General features: G+C 47.0%; 2 protein-coding genes across 4 annotated transcripts in view; one reads left to right on the top strand and one right to left on the bottom strand.

Annotated features, from left to right (window-relative positions):
- The first annotated feature begins 24 nt into the window (after positions 1–24).
- WDR45B (WD repeat domain 45B) lies at positions 25–14,640 on the top strand. 3 transcript variants are annotated; one of them, XM_030232979.2, is made up of 11 exons: positions 25–336; positions 940–1,018; positions 4,847–4,921; positions 6,646–6,747; positions 7,353–7,440; positions 7,961–8,055; positions 9,392–9,582; positions 11,330–11,415; positions 12,129–12,230; positions 12,746–12,867; positions 13,179–14,640. In XM_030232979.2, exons 2-11 carry the CDS (start codon positions 970–972, stop codon positions 13,283–13,285), a joined length of 1,017 nt encoding a protein of 338 aa, XP_030088839.1. In that variant the 5' UTR covers positions 25–336; positions 940–969; the 3' UTR covers positions 13,286–14,640. The 3 variants fall into 3 exon arrangements, with proteins under 3 accessions (XP_030088839.1, XP_018774700.1, XP_009092737.1); XM_018919155.3 differs by having other exon boundaries at positions 883–1,018; XM_009094489.4 differs by lacking the exon at positions 940–1,018.
- Positions 14,641–16,523: 1,883 nt separating this feature from the next.
- Positions 16,524–19,753, bottom strand: part of FOXK2 (forkhead box K2) — a 44,352-nt gene continuing 41,122 nt past the window's right edge. The window contains exon 9 of the mRNA XM_050981251.1: positions 16,524–18,752. Coding sequence (XP_050837208.1) covers positions 18,556–18,752 — 197 coding nt within the window. The 3' untranslated portion in view covers positions 16,524–18,555. The remainder of the gene's footprint in view (positions 18,753–19,753) is intronic.

Below are 19,753 nucleotides of genomic sequence, written 5' to 3'. Positions count from 1 at the left end.
CTCGGCAGCCGTGCCTGGCAGGGCCGGAAGCAGCCGCCGGCCTGTCCGCCTCGGCCCGGCGGGACTCGGCCGGACTCGGCTCCGCTCAGCCCCGCTCGGGCGGGTTCGGCTCAGCTCGGCCCGGCTCGGCTCCGGCGGGCTCGCTGGACTGGGCCCGACTCGGGCGGGCTTAACTCGGCCCGGCTCGGTTCGGGCTCCCGCGGCGGGGCTGAGGCGGGCGGGCGCCGCCATGGTGTGAGGGGCGGGGGCGAAGGGGCCGAGCCGGAGCCATGAACCTGCTCCCGGCCAACCCGCACGGCAACGGGCTGCTCTACGCCGGCTTCAACCAGGACCACGGTGAGGCTGCGGGCCCGGGGAGCCGGGTGGTGCCGCGGAGGGGCGGCGGTGCTGAGCCGGGGCCGGGCTGGGCTGGGCCCGGGGCTGCCGCGGCTCCCGAGCCATCACTGCGGGCTCCCGCTCGCGTCCTGGGGCTGCTGCTGCCTTGGGGGATGCCCGAGGTGTGGCGGCTGCAGCTGCTCGGAGGAGCCGGGAAGGCCGCTGGCAGCGGGAGGGTTTAGTGGTTCTCCCGTTGTTTCAGCGCTGTGCGGTCGTGTCTGTGCCCAGCGCTTCGGAGAGTTGAATGGGTGGGTGGGTGAGCGGAGAAAGAACAGGACCAGGACCAGGCTTGTTGGGACTTGCTGCGTTTGGCTGCTCACCGTGAGTGGCTCCGGCAGGCTCTCAAAGCCTGTACTTCAGGGGCTTCTTTGGGAGCTGCTCACAGTTCAGCCCTTTCTCAGTCTCAGTACTCCCCATTCAGAATGAGTGGGGTAACTGCTTTCTTCTTTCTTTTTACCTGATTTGTGTTTTAAAAACTGTAGTTAACACTTCCAATCGCACCGGCAGGCAAGCACTGATACAACATCCCCTGAGCATCCTTGGCTTATCTTTTCCCTTTATTAGAGGGGAAGGCCTCCTCCAGAAACAGGGTGCATGTTCCTCATCCTGCTTTGGCAAGACAAAAATAGCACCAGTCTTATGAGTAAGTGTCGTTTTTGTGGAATAAGGAGCAGAAGCTCATAATTTTGTAACATCCTTTGCTTTAACAAATAATATTCTTGCTTAAGACGCTCTTGCAGACTCTTTTGTTGTAGACTGCAGCTCATGTACCTGTTGCTGACGCCGTTGAAGTTGTGTGTAAACACGAATTATTCTGTTGATTTTAGTCAAAGGTCTCTGATGACATCTTGGCAATAGCACATGAAGGAAGTAATGAGGTGAGAGCATCTTGGCAGCTCTCTTCCTCCTATCCCATAGACTTGAAAAGAATAGAATAGTTTGTTTCTCAGCAGCTCTGCACTTGTTTTCATCTTGCCTCTCCAACAGAGATGGAAAAAGATTTTTGAGCATGAGCTTAATTTCACCTCTGCAGGGTCTGTAATGGAGCAGTGATATTTGGTGCTTGGCCTGTAGAGCTGTGTAAGAAGTTTCTCTTTTATTGCAAAATGCCTTTAGATTATCAGTTTAGTGTAAAATTTGTTTGTTACAAAGGCTTCCTTAATTCTGTAGCAATAAATGCAAGACACCCCCCTTTTTCAAATGATATCACATCCAAAGCACCTTAAGGAATTTCTCTTGGCAATCATAACAGTATTCATGTCCCATCCCACCTCACCTGGCCATGCAATTGAATAATGACAAAAAACATGAAGAAAAAACACAATTGGCTTCTGTTTGGCACTCCTGGAGCTGCTGCTGTGAGGAGCAATGACGCTGCACTGCAGTAACTCAGTGACCTTTTATGAGTTTAGGGCTCTTGTAAAGTGCTGAAGGGCAGGTGATGTTTGGCCACCTGAAAGAGAGCAGAGGGGAGGGAAAGCTGCCTGCTTCCTTCTTGCTTTGCCAGGAATAGAGCGTGAGTCACTGGAGTGCTGAAGCTCACAAGTGTGGGTGTCTGCATGTACTGCCACAATAACCTAATTTCTTAATAATTTAAGACTGGCCAATCCCACGAGGATGGGAGAACAGGAGGAACCATCAAAGAAATCTCTCTGTGGCTGAGTCTCCCTGACTGGCAAGTGATAAAGCACCTGTGGTTGTTCTGCCAGGGACCTCCCTTGCTCTGACTTGAATGATGCTGGTTTTATATCAGATGCCTTTGCTACTTTTAGGCTTTAAATTAAAAAGAAACAATGTAACACAAGGAAATGGAAGTTGTCAGTTGTTTGAAGTCAGAATATTTTGATTTTATCTTGTTAATTTGGAGACTGTGAGCTCCTGATTTCAGATCCTTTCCTATTGCTTTGAGAAGGACACTAATGTGCTTTTCAGAAATGAAGAGACAAAACATCATAATTAATGGCCTTACCTGTAAATTGCTGACAAATTTCTCTTTTGTCACTGTTGCAGCCTAAAGCTGCTTTGAAAACTGAGGTGTGGGTTTGTTTTGGTGTGGAAACCCTTGACTTGTGTATTTGCTCTTCTCCAGTGGGCTGGAATGCTTTGTAGGACCCCACAGCGTTGGTAGGGTCCTGTGCTCTTGGCTTTACACAGCGTTTATGGTGCCAAGGAAAACCACCATGGCAGAAACTATGTTGGACATGGTCACTTCCCTGTGCTCCACTACTGCCCCTGTGGGACCTCACACCCCAGAGCCTGCAGGTTTCTCTGTGCCAACATGTCACCTTCTGCCTATGGCATCTTCTAAAGGCTGGTCATTAATTTAACCCTTCTTTTTTCTACAGATTTGGAGGAACAAAACTCACTCTGGTCTCACTGGCACTGGTGGCAAAAAGCACTTTTTCTGTAGGAAGTAGCACAACTAGGGGTCAAGGCAATTACAAATCATTACATTTTCTAAAACAAGTATCTGAGTTATCTTTTGTCAGTGGCTTTTCAGCTCATCTGTCCCTCCTTGAAAAGAGAGGTGCACTTCTTGTGGAAGGAAGTGAACCTAAGGAAGTGTTCCCTCCTCTGTCAGCCCCTTCCAGCTCTCACATGGAAGGGTTTACCTTCCTTACAGAAAGCTGTAGCCATCAGATTTGTGATTCCAGTGGAACAGAAATCAGTCAGATGGGAATCACCAAGCTTCAAAGCTGTTCCTGTTACCTGGAACTGAAGCAGAAATGGAAATCTTCCTGTAGGGTTTTCTTCTCTTGTTTGACTCAGGGGTTGCCATGCCTGAGAGCTTCATATCTCTGTGGGTAGTGATCAACCACATGGGGAATCTCACTGTTACTCACATCCCCACGTTCTGCTGTGCTGTCTTCAGTTAAAAATGTGGATATTCCCAAGGCATTAAAGCAGCCCACGTCTTACTCATGAGGTTGGTCCTGCAGAGAGCTGTAGTGGTGCTGCAGGAAGTGTAAAGTGTGTGTTTGATTGCATCAGGAATGCTGCATTTGAGTTGTTAGGAGCTTCTGGGATCAGCACAACTCAAACCTTACAGCACTTTCTTACGGGGAACAGCTTCAGCATCTCTTCCCTTTGACTTTCCTGGAAATACAGTATGGGAGTAGAAAGCTGTTGCTGGAGAATAATTACTTGGGTCAGCTGTGAGGACCAGATCAGTTCTCATCCTGTGCAGCAGTGCTTTATGTAGACGGGAAGGTTTCCAGAGCAGTTTGCTCCCTGGCTGTCCCAGTGCTGGGAGATCACTGCAGCTCACACCTACAGATCTGGCTGCCAGAGCAAATCAATGCTGGGGGGGGGGGGGGAGAGAAAGTCAGCAGGGTTCATATCAAAGCCTATTGCAATATGGTTGCTAACCCTGCTAAAATGATTACATTCACATTATCTACTTTGTGTGTGTGTTTATCTGTGTAAACAAGAACTTTGTGCACTTAATTTATTACAGTATCTTGGACAGGGTGAAGTTGTACCTGGGAGTTTTTTTGGGTTAAGGGTGTGAATTTTTGTGTTTTGTTTTCTTCCCCCACACTCCCTATGATTGTTGGGGTATGGAGTTTGGGGAAGGGTTGTGTTTAGACAGAGCTCCTCAGCTTTTATTTGAGGGGTTCAAGTCATTGCAGTACATAAGACTAAAAGCAGAGTAAATGGAACTTATGTTCCAGTACCTCAGAGATTTTTAACTGGATTTTTGGTACAGTACACACAAATTGTGAGCAGCCAACCTGCCATCAGGCTGCTGCCAGTGCCAGCAGCTTCTTGGTGACTTGTCATTGCTCTGATTTCACAGTGGCATTGCTTTGTACCAGTGCCTGTGTTCACCTGTTAGCAGGACAAGGAGTAGGACAGGGGACTGGCAGCTTAATGGATTCCACTAAAGAAGCACATGCATACTTCTATATGAAAAAGTAACTACAATTATTTTCCAGAGAGTTTTAATCTGGCTTCTGCTTATGTCCTGGGTTAGAATTCAGCTATGGGCATATAGTTATTGGCATGGTACACCAGTCAGCTCTTGTTAGCACAGTTGGAAAAGCTGTTTGATGAGCAGTGTGCTCTGGAAACATCCACAGCAGAGTCATAACCATGAGGTGTATTTGGATCTATTAAGAAAGGAGGGAGCTCCCTTCATAACTGTTGGACCATAAACATTAAGATGCTGGTTTCCTGCACTCTAATGCATGGCACAGGATCCAGGTGGGTTGGGAATTGGTTTCCTTTCCTTCTATTATTTTCTTACCTGCCTATTACCAATACCAAGACATTTCTACCAGGCCAGCATAGACAGCCTCTCTGGAAGATTTTCCCTTGCCATCACTAACAGAGCCTGTGAGTGCTCTTCTGCTCAAGTGTAACCATGCAGTTGTTGAGCAATGCTTTCCTAACCCTCTGGCTCTTGCTGCCTTCTTGAGTGTATCTGGCAGTCACTATATATGTGTATATATATGTGCTTTTTACACAGGATGCTTTGCATGTGGAATGGAAAATGGATTCCGAGTTTATAATGCAGATCCACTCAAAGAAAAAGAGAAACAAGGTAAAACACTCACTTACTACACCATGCTGCTCTCTGTTGGAAGCTCAGCCTTCTCATTTTTTTCCTGACTGATTCTTGTTCAGCTTTCACTTTTCCATCCCTGGAAGGCTTTGAATAAAGCCTCAGGAGAGGCAGCTCCTGCTGCTCCCACAGCGACTCTCACTTGTGCCACTGCCCCGTCAAAAGTCTCCGTGCTGGTAATTTGCACAGTTGGCTGATGAGGAATTGGTCTCAGCTTCTGGCAGAGTTGTGTTTGCTGTTGCTAATGTTTGGAGCCTGAGTAGGAGAGGCATTTCCTGGGTATTTATGAGCAGGAGGAGTGGCTCCCTGCAGCCATCAGTTGTTCTGTTTATGTGTGCTGATCTGGATGATCCAGTGTGGCAGTGAGACTCCAGGCATTTTCCTGGAGATCTCAATGTAACATTTCTCATACTCAAGAGTATTGTCTACAAGAGCACTGAGAGGTCAGACCTCTCATGCTCTAAATCTTACCTTCTATGTATGCTTCAAAAATTTGGGAGGATCTTAATGTGGTAAAGCTGCTCCTGTGTCTTAACAGAAGTCAGTAGATGAGCTGTGTTAACAGTGGAGCTTTTTATCAGAAAAACAAACAAAACTGAGTCAAAATATGGGAAACTGAAACTGAGCCATGTCATTCTAATCCTAAATATAGAAAGTGAGCTTCTAAACAGGTTTCTCAGCACTTTCAGCCTGTGGTGAGAAAAGGGATTTAATAAGAGGAAAAATGTACTTAAAGTAGCAATTCCTACAAAATCAGGCACATTTTCACTTGCTACTGCTGTAAGGATTTTAGTCGCTGTTCACATAGCCAAAGCTGACAAACTATTTTCTGCTCTTAACAGTAAATTCTTACATAAGCAACTTGCCTGGGGACTATCACTTGTGACAATGTGCTCAAAGAGTCAGGATTAGCCTGAAATCCTGTAGAGTTCCTTGTCAAAACTCTCCCTGCCAGTAGCTCTGGATGAAGATGCTTCCAGGACTCCTGTGGTGAAAAGTTCCTTATGAGTCAGATTGCCTTTTCCCTGTGGATTGTGAGAGCTCTCACTGAACTGGCTGTGTAGGCACACAGAGATCCTGTTCATTGTTCCTGTGGGTTTAAACCTGCCCAAGACACTCCCCGCTGGAGCTTGTCCATTTGATTTTCTCTGTAACCCAGCATGAAACCAAATCTTGTTGCAACCCCAGCTTGTCTGTCTTACATCCAGGAGTTCCAAGAAATTCCCATCCAGGCAGTGACTCAGTGCTCTGACACAGATTCAGAACACATCACACATTCTTCAATTGTCTCAGGTTATCCCTTGTAAATACTGCAGACCTTTTTGGCACAGTGATAACACCTCTTCATAGCAGAATGTGCTGTCCTGCTTTAAAGGCTTTAATGGAGTCAGGAGGAGGATCTGGTGCAGAAAGGGGTAGTCTTCAAGTACAACTGTTCAGGAAGGAAACACAGCACTCAGAAGTGCTGTTGAAGAAACCACAAGGGCTTGTATGAAATCCAGGGCTTTACTGCTCCAGTATGAAGAACTTTCAAGGAATCCACATTCTCTGGTTTTTAAGAGCAGCCAGGGTAGGAAGATGCTGGTCTTCTCAGGTGCCTGAGAAATGTGCTGGATAACACAAGCTTTTCTTGTAACAGTGGTAAAAATTGGAAGGCAATTTAACCAGTTCTGACACTTTCAAATGAACCATTTGTCTTGCAGAGTTTCTAGAAGGTGGTGTCGGCCATGTGGAAATGTTGTTTCGTTGCAACTATTTAGCACTAGTAGGTGGAGGAAAAAAGCCGAAGTACCCACCCAACAAAGGTGAGCTTGAGGGGTGCACCCTGCAAAGGCCCCCTTGGCCCTGTGTGACACTGCCAGAGAGCTCCCACAGCCAGGGCCCTGAGCTGATCTCCTGAAGGTCAGGTGAAGGGGATGCTGCTGCAGGTTTAAGTCACCGTGGTGCAGTGAGTTGCATCACTGCTGGTGCAGTGCTAACAGGCTGGTACCTGCAGGGACTGCTCTCCAAGGCCTGCTGACCTCCTCAGTGAGCTCTGCAAGGAGCAGGAAGCTCCCTGCCTGGCAAGCTTTGTAGGAAAATGTACTACTCTTTGCAACTGTTCCATTAGTTCTTTCATAACTCTCAGAGCAAACAAAAAAAAAGCTGCTTTTCTTTAGAATGATAAGTCTTTTTTGTCAGTTTATGTGGTTGGAGTTGACCAGCTCCTGCCTGCACAAGTTACAGTGTGAGTGAGGGGGTTGATACATAGTGCCTCAGTGCCTTCTGCTTAGCAGGATGCCTGTCTGCAGCTGCTTAACCATTGGGTGAACCTCTTGATCAGACTGTGGGGAGCTGCAAGTTGTTATAAGGGAGCTGTGGATCTCTGAATATGCCTTGATGGTCTAATGCAATCTCTGCACTGTTGTAGTCATGATCTGGGATGACCTGAAGAAGAAGACTGTCATTGAGATAGAGTTTTCCACAGAAGTCAAAGCAGTGAAGCTGCGAAGAGACAGGTAGGTACAGCAGAGGGGTCCAGACACCCAGCTTGGCTCTGTGCTCCTGCTCACTCCCAGCTGCTGGTACAAAGAGAAAGGTCCTGCTGTAACAGCAGCAGGTGAAACAGGCTTCTGGGCCAGGGTATTAGGGGTAAACAGGCCACAGTTTAAGGATACTGCTGTGTGAAGCCTTGGTGAAAAACCTACAAGAATTTCTGGTCCCCTAATGTAGGGAAATATTCTCCTGTGGCTCCTGCTGATTTTCTAGGTGTGGAGGGGAGTGAAGAAAATTCCAGCAGATCCCTGGAGCAAGAGCAGCTGTGAACAGCTGGAGTCTCTGTATGCGTGGGTGGAGGGGCTGGATAAAAGTGCTTTGCAGGCTTATCATTGCGTGGCTGCTGCAAGGCTGGGAGTCTCCTGTGGGGGAGGGCAGGAAGAATGGGGCTGTTAAATCAGTTGAAAGTCTTTGCAGGTCTGAATGAATGTTTGTGTCCCTGTTTTATGCACTCGAGTCACAGAAACTTCTGGTCTGTTTCAGAATTGTGGTTGTCTTGGACTCGATGATTAAAGTTTTCACCTTCACACACAATCCCCACCAGCTGCACGTCTTTGAAACCTGCTACAACCCTAAAGGTTGGTTGTACGTGTGGGCTGGGGAATGGAAACAAGTTTATTGTGTTCTTGACATGCCATTTATCTTCAGCTGTCTCAGTCAGTTCTTTAGAAGTCATTAAACACTTACTGCACTGCAGTCGTGTCCTTTGGAGATGCTTTTGTGTTTATAGAATGGTTATTAGAATTTATAAATACTTGGCCCAGAAAAGCTGTTTGCTGTGCTCATGTTATAGATGTGATTTCTGAAGAGCTGTATGCTTTTTTCTCTAAAGAACCTGTATTTTACCGGAAGGTTAATTATAAACACAAATTCCAATAAGGTGCATAATTTCTCTTTCCTAATAGAGCTGGAGGTGTTGAGCAAACTCTTCTCTCCTGTTAAAAAGAGCCCAGTGAGCAAACTGATAATGTTCTTTTTAAATAGCAAGGCCTGGCTGTGGCTGTTGTTGAGCCTGGGGGGGCTCAGGCTCATTCAGTGATGGCAGCAGGAGCAGAAGGAGCTGCTGAAGGGCTCTCTGCAGGGCTGGCAGGGGCTTGGAGGAGTTTCAGGAAGGGTGGAGCAAACCAGGGCTGCAGGCAGGGCTTGGTTGGTGGAGAGGATCAGCTCGGATGTCAGGAGGGTGTTTTCTCCACCACATTATACAGGATTGGAACCCCAATCTCTGATGGTTTTCATGCCTGCCTGCAGCAAACATGGAATTGCTGCCATGGAGTCCCAGCCTGCATGCAGCTCCAGCAGCCTGACTGACTGACAGGCAGGGCATGCAGGAGGAGGAGGTTTTTTCTTGCACTGAAGTTTTAGGAATTCACTTGGCACCCACAGAACACCTGGGATTGGTGTGATTTACTTTAAATGGGCCACAAAACATTACAAAGAAAAAGGTGCCAGTGCTGTAAGAACCAAGTTGAAACACAAATTAATAATAGTTTCACTGATGGAGCAGAAGCTCAGATGTCATCTTTGATAAACTCCTACCCTTTCTGAGCTGCTAAGGAGACCTTTTAACTCCTTAAAATAGCTTTGATGTAATGGACTGACTGGGCTGATCTGCAAAACCACCCAGATTCTGGATAACCACAGCTGGATTACATTAAAATAAACTGATGAGAGCAAGTTGAAATTATGCAATTCCTCTGCTTAACTGTGCTCTGCACTCTTGGACAGGTGATGTTTTGGGACTAGCAATTAATGTAATGGCACTAGCCATTAAATTGAGATTCTGATTTACTCAGAATTGTATTTTAGAAATATACATTTGGAAAGTTGATTAGGTTATGGAAATGATCCAATTTTTGGTTTGTTGTTTTTTTTTTTTTTTTTTTTTTTTTTTTTTTTTTTTTTTTTGTCTTTCAGGTCTCTGTGTCCTTTGTCCAAATAGTAATAACTCTCTTCTTGCATTTCCTGGAACACACACTGGCCACGTGCAGATCGTGGATCTGGCTAACACAGAGAAGCCTCCTGTGGACATCCCAGCTCATGAAGGAGTCTTGAGCTGTATTGCTTTAAACCTGCAGGGAACAAGAATTGCAACAGCATCAGAAAAAGTAAGAATGATGTCCCCTGCCTCTGACTTACTGTGTGTGTTCTAGTGTAGTGAGATAAAATAGCAAGTCACATCCTTTGGAGGAGAGACAGAGAAATACCTACTGGGAAAATCTGCCACTGAACTGTGCACTCTGTCTTTATCTTCCCTGCTCCTCTGGGATGCCCAAACAGCCAACAGCCAAGGGCTGTGCCTGAGGTACTATTTGTTTTAGCTGGCTGTAGTAGTGATTCTTCAGTGACATTTGAACACAACTTGGCCCAAGTAGTTCATGTCTTTGATGTGTTCTTCAAGATTTTTTTCAAAAAGGGGTGGGGGGGAGCTTATTTGCATTCTTCACCTTTATTATTTTCTGCTTAAATTCACTCCAGACCCACTGGCTAAAGAAATACTTGTAAATAGTTCAGTTGTACTGGCAGGCTCTGTTCTGCTCTGGCTTAGCCCCTGTTACAGAGCAGGATGGGGCAGGCTGCCCCCTCACACAGAAAGGGCCACGTGTTCCATGGGGCTGAAGAGACAAGAGCATGAAGTTAGGGTGCAGTGCAGATCCCCTGTGCTGGGCTGAGGCAGAGGGAGCTGCCAGGACATTTGTCTCCCCAGGGAATGTCAGGCAGATGGACCCATCTCCCTGAGGCAGGCACAGCTCTTGCTGCCTTCTTCCACTCAGCTGAAATAGGACAAGCCAAATTAATCCAACGAGTCTCTGTTTCACATAGTTTCTACTGCCCAGCCTGTCACTCAAACAGTTTAAAAAAAGAAAATGTATCCCAAGTCTCTCTTAAGCTTAATGATTTCATGTCTCCTAAAAAGAGTTCTAAAAGCTGCCAACTGCATTGCTAAATAGAGCCATTATCTGCTGCGTTTGTATTAAACATTCCTTGTTTTGCATAGAGAAGTTCAAGCAGCTTTTATTTTCCAACTGAACTAGGAGTCTGAGCCCAGTCAGCAAACATCTCAAGCCTGTCTCTTAAATCAGAACTAAACTATGTTTACCAAGTCTTTCTCTGCTGGGTAGTTAGGTCCTGGTGTGTGACTGGAGAGCTGCCTCTGTTAACCAGGTGTGTCACAGGAGTTGCAGGTGGTGATGCATAGCCCAGTGTACACCCAGTCTTCATCAGAGGAAGGCAGCACTGATTTGTTGATCACTTTATTTGAGACACCCTGGCTCCTTCTGCAGCTCTGCTGTCAGGCTGGCTGACTCCAGCTGAAGGAGTTTCCCAGTGCAGTGTTCTGTCACCTGGCTGGGTGGTGCTCAGATTTGGATCAATACAGATCAAGAGTGTGTGGTAACTGATGCTTCTGAGTTATGTCAACTGAACCAGTTTTAAGACAAGACCAGCCACAGCTTGATTATACTCAGTGGGAAAGAACTGCACAGCAGCAATGAAAATTGCAGTAGTACTGAGGGGAGCATGGCAGAAGGGACCCACAGATCCTGGGCACACTCTACACCGGCCAGTGTCTGCAAATCAGGGCCAGGGCTGCAGCAGTGCTTTAGAACTGAACTAAAAGAGACTTCCTGAGTCACTAAGTGACAAGATTGTACTAAGGCATTACAACATTGTGGTGGTGGTGTGTGGGGAAACTATTGTTCTTCCCCAAAACTGAGAGAGGTTTGCAAATCTACCAAGAAAAAACTCCAGCAGTGTGTGCAGGGCCATGCTGGCCAGGCAACATTTTAGGATGCATTCACAGATGTAAAGACAGTTTTCTGCCTTTCCTAATGCAATGCTTGATTCCTTTCCAAGGGGACCCTCATAAGAATATTTGATACTTCATCAGGGCATTTAATCCAGGAGCTACGTCGAGGATCACAAGCAGCCAATATATACTGGTATGTTCAGCTGCGTCTGTGCCATCTGTGGGTCTGGCTGAGCCCCTCAACCAGCACAGCATGGCTGTGGTACCCTGGCTGCCCCTGCACCTCCCTCTGGGCTCTCTGCTGGGAGGAGAAAGCAGGAGCTGGGAGTTCTGTGAGGCTTGGCACAGACTGCAGGACCAGGGACAGAGCTGGGGCTGGTGCCAGGCCGTGACTCTGCCCAGCCCAGGTGGGAACTGGGGGATGCTGAACTTCCCACTGACACCCAGGGAGTGCCCTGATGCACTGGAACACTGCTCAGGGGGACTGGGATGAGCTCGGGGGCAAGGGGAGCTTTATCCCCACATCCTGCTGGGCAGGGAAGCACCCAGGGCCCAGGTGTGACTGTCCCAGGAGCAGGGAAACCCTCTGCCCATTCCCCAGGAAAACTCCCATTCCTGTGCTGAGTCCCACTGTGGGGCAGCAGTTGCACCTTCTGCCCACCCCTCAGAGCAGAGCTCGTGCATTTCCTTCCAGCAGTGTCACTGGTGTGGTGTCACTGCAGGGCCTGTTCTGAGAGCTGCCTGCTCATCCCAAAGCAGCCCTGGCTCGGGGCAGCCCCTGCTCCTCCTGAGCCACTGGTACCACCCCACCTGCCAGGCTGGCACAACTGCAGCAGCAGAAGTGTTAGTGCCAGGGCTGTGGATCTGTCCCAGGAGAAATCCTGCAGCTGTCTGTGTTCTCTGCAGTATTAACTTCAACCAGGATGCTTCCCTCATCTGCGTCTCCAGTGACCACGGTACGGTCCACATTTTTGCTGCAGAAGACCCCAAAAGAAATAAGCAGTCAAGGTAGGGATGGAGCCATTCTGAAGCCCTGGGGGTGGGGGGGTCCTTGAGCTTTGAATTGCATTTAAAACACTGGCCATGTCACTCAGTAACAAAATCTCTACACTGATGGAGGTGGAAAAATTTATCTGCTGGGCTGGCGTGAAGCTGCAGATTTAATAATCTCTGGTAATTGCCAAGTTCCTGCTGTTCTTTGCAGGGCTGTAGCATTTCAATAGATGCTCAGTGTAGGTTTTAGTGGACCTTAGGATGAACATATGTTGTGGAATCCTTCCTCTACTAAAAATCAATCCTTCTGGCAGTTTTTGCGGTCACCTAAAGCCAGCAAGGTAGCTGTAGTGTTTCCCTTCCTGTAAGGAGAAATTACTCAGGTTATCTGATTCTTACTCAAATAAAAAGCCAGTAAAAAAATCAAGTGAAACTTGCACCTTGTTCAATCACTCCAGCAGCTCTGAATCCACCCTAGTCAACACCTTACCAACCTGTTAATGTCTTTTTTTTTTTTTTTCCTCTTTCAGTTTGGCCTCTGCCTCCTTTCTCCCCAAATACTTCAGTTCCAAATGGAGTTTTTCCAAATTCCAGGTTCCCTCAGGCTCTCCGTGCATTTGTGCCTTTGGAACAGAGCCAAATGCTGTCATAGGTGAGTGATGGAGGCATCCCCAGGTTCTGGCTTTGAACTGTGCTGGCTTGGACGGAGGGAATGCTCTGCTGAGACAGGGCTGTGTCCCTGTCATCCAAGAGCTCTGGCTGCACCACTGCCCAGGGAGGGAGGCACGGGGCTGGCACAGCTCGGGGCTGGCACAGCTCGGGGCTGGCACAGCTCGGGGCTGGCAGCACTGGTGTGCCATGGGTCCCTCCAGAACACCTCTGTGAGTCTGAAGGGCAGCTTATGCTGGAGCAAAGGAAAGCAGCCCTGGCACAGCCCCCTGACCCTGCTTGTTTGTGTTGCAGCAATATGTGCAGATGGCAGCTACTACAAGTTCTTATTCAACCAAAAAGGGGAATGCTCAAGGGATGTGTACGCTCAGTTCCTAGAGATGACGGACGACAAGCTTTGACTGAGGGAGGGGAGTGCCCGGCTCAAAGCACTGCCTCGGCCACCCCGCGCCTTTGAGGGACAGGATCTGAGTGTCCAGCGCTGAGCCAGAAGTTCAGCACAGCTCATGGAGAAGCCTGGCTCAACATGATCACAAGCAGCTCTGAAGTAGTGGACTACATATGTTTGTTCTCATTTCTGCAAGTATTCATCATTAAAATCTCTTTGGGTTACTGTCACCAACTCAAGTTTTCAAGATGTGGCTTTCAACAAGCTTGTGCCTATTGGGTTTCTCTTTAGTCTAAACTGTGACATGACTGTAGCTCCAACAAGAGTGCCTGCCACAGGGAGAGCTCTGCAGGGCCTGTCCACACTTTCAGCTGGCTTTAGGAAAAGGGATGTAAACCAGAAGATTTTAGGCATTGCTTTACTTTTTCTGCATGGCTGGGAGCAAGGAACACTGGGTCATGCTTTCTCCTCCCCTGGCACAGCTGAGGGAACAGAGAAGGTGACAAGTATGGAGCAAGGGACACCTGTAGATCAAGTCCTGCTTGTCCTCTGACCTGGTGCCTGGGGCTGGGTGGTGGTGGTGGTCGTGTGGCCCTGCCAGTGCTGCGTCAGGTGAGGGATCAGCATTACTTGTCCAAGGTGCCAAACTCTGAAGCAGCTGGAGGCACCTTTGGGCAAGGGCTGACCCAGCTCCCCTCTCCTGTGAGAGCACAGCAAGCACCCAGGGCTCCTGTAGTTGTAGAGCTGATTCCTTCCATAATCCAACAGTCGGTACTGGTGTGACAGCTGTGAAACTGCTGCCAAACTACTGCCAAACTGCTGCAGCTGGGAGGCTGGAGAGGCCATGGCCATGTCCAGCACTGAACTGGACAAGGTGGCAGGAAGTTCCATGTCTGCAATGGCTTTAAACTTGCAAACTTGTCTTTTTTTTTTCCCCTTTGAGCTGTCACATACTATTGCTGCTGGCCCAGGGACAGGTAGGTTAGACTGAACCCACTGACTTGTACACTCTTCCCCAAAAATTGTTGCCCTATTTCCTGCTGACCTAAGGCACAAGCTCCTAACCCAGAACCTGAGATAGCCCCAAGTTCAGCATCTGTGGCACTGAACACTGGGGCAGGGAGGTCTAGCTCTTCTGAAAGCTAATTTCACAGATGCTTCAGCCCTGACACTCTGTGACTTCAGTTGCAAACTCTAACTTTGACAAGTCCCTTTTAGTGTCATGTAACCTACTAAGGACTAACTTACCATGTTGATGTCAAGGTTGCATGTTGCTTTTATGCGTATTTAACCACAGGAATTGTTTTGCACACTTATTTGTAATATGTTATTTCTTTTAAATAAAAGTGACTAACTTTGCTGTATTCACTGATGGTCACAGCCATGGTTTCCATTGCTCCAGGCTGGGGGAATAAACATGTGAGTCAATAGTGGTGGCTGGTGAAGGACAGGAGCTGAGTCTGCTGCATCAGGAGGGGATAGGAGCAGTTGAGCCACTGCCTGGGCCATGCACCTTGCTGCCTGTCCCAAAACAAGTCCAACTTCCCAGTGCAAACCAGTTCTTGTTCAGCACTAACCTCACCATTCCCCCCCTGCTGGGCTGGACCAGCAGAAGGACCTGGGCCTGTCACATCCTGGAGAAGGATGTGATGGGGACATGCTGCAGACGCTCCCCAAGGGCGATGTAAATCCTCTCCCTGTGCAGCTGGAGCTGCTCCTGCTCCCAGCACCAGGAAGCTCCTGAACTCCCCCACCCAGCCCTACCCCTGCTCCAACCACCTGCCCCTGTTATCCTAGAGCTGACAAGAGACTACAAACACATTTCTGGGGAAGACTGAAACTCTTCTAAATGTGTCAAATTTTCCCTAAACCTCTGCTCCAACGTGGCAGCAGGAATGAAAATAACACACCTCTGCAGGCAGCCAGCAGTGCTGCAGTAACCCTGGAGTGCCCTAATCCACCTCAGCTGTCTTGTGCTACCTGCAAATGGATGTGATTAGGTACAGCTGTTTCACAGGGATCAAATCCAGCACAGGATTGAGTCTTCCCAGCTGCTGCTGCCTCCAGGTTGCTCTGCCAGTGCTTCACTCGCAGCTCTCCTGTGGATGGATGGACCCAGAGTCTGCACAGCTCTACAATAAATGGAACAGTGCTCAGTCAGTCACTTGTTGGGAAAAGGAACGAGGGCTGTGGGCCCTGTACCTGGCACTGATGGAGTGGTGGCACCACGTGGCCACAGGATCACCCCAGGCACCAGGAAAGCAGAGATGTCCCACAGCAAGAGCAGACCACCAGGTATGGGCAGCAGCATCTGCCCCTGAAGCACAGGGATCAGCAGTTCCTTTGGTACTGAAAAGGAACTCAACGCCTTCTCTCCCCATTCTGCCACCTCTCTCCACAGTACCTGTGTCACAGTTCAGAATCCTGACAGGAAAACTAATGAGTCAGTGCACTAAAATTCTGCAGTAATTCCAGGTATCTGCCAGCAGAAACTGGAATAGGAGGATTGCTTTCAGAACCTTCAGGTAGTCACAATAAAGGAGAAAATACAATACAAGATTAATCAGTGCAGTTGGAGATGTGAGACACGAGCAGTTCTTACAGACACAGGGCAGAAGGGCTGTGCTGGACACAGCAGCCACAAAGTGCCACCAGGCTGGGGCTGGGTCACACTGCTCTGCCTGCCCCTGGGGCAGAGTAGCAATTACACCACTTCACTGCCTCCATGGTTATTTTCTTCTTCTTCCCCAAGAGCTGTGTTTTATTCAGACCGTGCTTGCTGTTCAAGGAACAGGCTCTGCCCATTCACTCCAAACACCACGGTCCTGCCCAGCAGTTCCACAGCCATCCAAGCTTAGGGAGTTGGGTTTCTCCCCACCTCTTGAAAACATTGCCATGAAAACCTGACCCAGCTTCCAGCAAAGTTTTCCTGGTCCTTGAAAGCATTTCCCCAACTGCTGAGAGAGTGTAGCCAGTGCAGGAAAAGGGGATCAGACTCCAAACCCACATTCATGACAGTGATTCCAGAAAGTGACATCTCCTAAAATATACTTACAGAAATAATGATCCATCGAGGGCAGACACGCTGCTGTGCCCTCCTGGGCCCCTGGCAGGGTCCAGCCCCAGGCCCCTCCCTGCCCATGGCATGGCTGGAAGGGGCACCTTGGCCTGGTGGGGCTGGCACAGAACCTGCAGTAACCCCAAATATACATGGATATTCCAAACACACTTGTTGAGTAATTTCAACTTAGTTAATTTGCTGAATAAAATTTAATTTTATTTAAAAAAATCTTATACACTATTATTCACCTAGCCCTAGTTGTGAACAGATTCTCACTTCTGAAAATAAACCACATTCTAGTCAATTCATTGAACACCAAATTAAATTACTAGTACTGGATTTTTTTTTCTTAAAAAAAGTATGTTAAAACTTTACCTTTTTTTATTTTTAAAACCTCTAAAGAAAACGTTGCAATTGTACAGAAATGCTTCTTTTCAGGTTATGCTCTTTTTTAAATGCCTGTTATAAATCCAGCTTGTGTAGAGTTTTTTTTTTTTCATAGTTTTTTTAATGTATTATCTGCAGAGACATTGTAACAGTTCCATTGTGTGGATGAACACAAAACTTGTACACGTTTCTCATATTTGGTCTTTAGGTAAATAGTTTCCAAAAGCTGCCTAAAATAACCACTCCAAACTGTTCAGTCCATCATGAAAATACAGTTTTTCCTTTCACAGCAGGAAAGGAAATATAAATAATGCATCTTTATTACAGAACAGGACAAAAACCAGATTCCGATGGAGCCAGCTCCGGCTCCCACTCACCTGGCTGCAGGAGGAACTAAGACGTTGTGTGAGTTGAAGACTGAACAGCAGCCTTGTTCCAATTGAATTTTGAAATGTAAAGTGGAATCTATTACCACATTAAAGTGAGAAATTACCGATACATTTTAAAATGTTCAACTGCAGAACACACACTTAAAAAAAAAAAAAATTATTACCATAATCTGGTAGCCACTGTTAGAAAACCACAACAGCTACTGGTCATGGAGACCCCGAGGTCAGTGTCTGACATCAAAGTGTTACAGAGAAACGGGGCAGATTAATTTCTACTGAAGGGTGCTTAAGCTTAAAAATATCGAATATACCTCTGACAAGATAATTTTACTCTTTTTAAAAGGACTCGTGATAAAGAATTTTATCTTTCTAAATGAAGAACAGTCTGTTATCTTAAACATACACAATATTAAGCGAGACTCTTGTTTTACTTTAGACTGGAAAAATATGCCAGGGACAGTCAAAGTCAACACAAAGTAACAAACAGCAAAAGGTAGCAGAGAGAGAAACAGGTAAGTGCAGCTCTGGTCAAATCCATAGCAGTTCTTTACGTCAGTTAACGGCTCATTTACATCAGAGTTTCTAATCAGTTACATGCAAGCCCAAAGAAGCGTTTGATCACTACACATGGTAATAAAATTTGATTAAATTTATCAGGCAACTGCTAAAATATGAAAATTTGCAGATGTAATAAAGTAGCTTTATCTGAACTTGAACAGGACAGACAAAAGTAAATCATTCCGTTGGTTAAAAAAACCCTACATTCAGTTTTTTACCAAACAAAATTTCACATGAAAAGTAGTTGTGTGATTCCAAAGTTTCCGGAGTAGAAATGGAGTGATTTGAAATGTCAAAGACCCCATTGTTTTGCAAAGAAATGAAAATACACCTCAAAAATTTTCTAATTCCACATGTGAACAACAAAATACTGCATATCTATCAACAACTGCATGGGTGGGTGGTTCGGAAAGGCTTAGCTGCCATGGTGTCGGAATGGCTCCTGCCTCTGTTCCCTTTAGGAATTTACAATCGTTTGAAACCAGTCACACTAAGCGCTATCATGCTGCCGTTACACTGAGATCCTCAGTCCTGGGAAAAATCTGACAGATCCTGTTAAAGCTGCAGCCCTCCCAGCACACACGGTCCGTGGGGCAGGAGGGGCGGGGGCACAGCCTCTACAACAACATGGTTCTGCAGTTTGACTTTAAATTACCAAGTTTTAAGGCCACCTGTGTTGGGTTTTGTTTCAGTGCTGAAAGTTGAAGTCTGATTCACAGGGCCCCTTTCCCCACTGCGTGAGAACATGTTCCAACATTTTAGGTGTTAGATTTAAGTGTCTCCTTTTGGCACCACGGAGTTTGTTTTTGTTGGTTTTTTGTGTTTTTTTTTTCTTTTTGTTTGGTTTTTTTTTTTTTTTTAAAAAAAAAGAAAACTCCCCTAAAGTTTCTAGTTCTGGCTGCCTTTGTCACTCACTGCCACGGGTGGGGTGTCCACGTTCACAGCTATGACTATGCTCTCTCCATCCTCTGTTTTGATCCGTTTGAGTTCCTGCTGTTCCGCCTGGTCTCCGTTCTGGCGCTTGGTGGGGAGCGAGGCCGATGCGGACGCGTGGGTTGCCAACATATGCAAAGGACTTGCAGCAGCTGCAGAAAACAGAACACAAACCTCAGCACCCTGATCCTTGTCAAATCACATACACAAGACTCAGTTATCAAGTGTTATTACACAGTAAGAAATGTGAGTTTCTTATGGACCCAGAGCTGACTCACAGGGACCAGGCAATGCTGCCAGGCTGCTCTGCTGAGAGCAGGACCTGAAAGAACCTGGAAACTTTACTACACATGGAAAATGGAACAGGAACAGGGTTTGCTCTGCATTTCTTTCTTCTCAGATGGCACAAACCTTCATTCACCAAAGACAAACACACAGCTGTGTGTGTCACACAGACAAACACTAATCTGTGTTTCTATAGGCCCAGCTCCCCCTGTGGATGCTTTGCCTGAGATTTCTCCGGTTTCTTGCTGCCTTAGGAGTTACTGTAACAAGAGCCCAGGACCTGGAGCACAGCTCACTGCACACCCATCACCCACAGACAACAGTGGGAAGCATCAACTCTACTCCTGTGTGCAGCCACACTCCCTGCACACCCTGCAGCCCTCGGCTGCCCTGTCAGGGAACGTGTGGAATCAGCTGAGTTTTCAGAATCCAGGAAAAAGAGAAAAAGAATTATTCCTTACTTTTAAAAATAGCTTTTCAGTGTATTTCACATGGCTCTCAGCTCTATTCACACATTCCTTCTGACACAGAAAGTGCACCTCAAGTCTGACTGTGATGCTTTTGCTGCTCTTAAGCTGGAAGTAAAGTGGCAGCAGCCAGAACACTGACCTATAAATGTCAGTGATGGCAAAGGAGTAAAAAGGAAATGAAGGAGATAATTCACTCCATTAGAAAGACTTTTGAGCAGAAATGCAGGTAATGAATTGATGTAAGACAGCCCTAAAAGTATTTCTGTAAAAATGTGACAGAAAACCTCTCCTTCAGTATCAGATAATATAAAAAGCAGAACTGTTGGAACGAGCTGTGAGGACCTGCCAGCAGAGCAAACCTGCCCGTGCTGGGAGCAAGAGGGAATGTGTGGAATGAT

The sequence above is a fragment of the Serinus canaria genome, chromosome 18 (assembly GCF_022539315.1).
Source record: "Serinus canaria isolate serCan28SL12 chromosome 18, serCan2020, whole genome shotgun sequence".
NCBI lineage: Eukaryota > Metazoa > Chordata > Aves > Passeriformes > Fringillidae > Serinus > Serinus canaria.
This window is presented reverse-complemented; position numbering and strand designations above follow the sequence as displayed.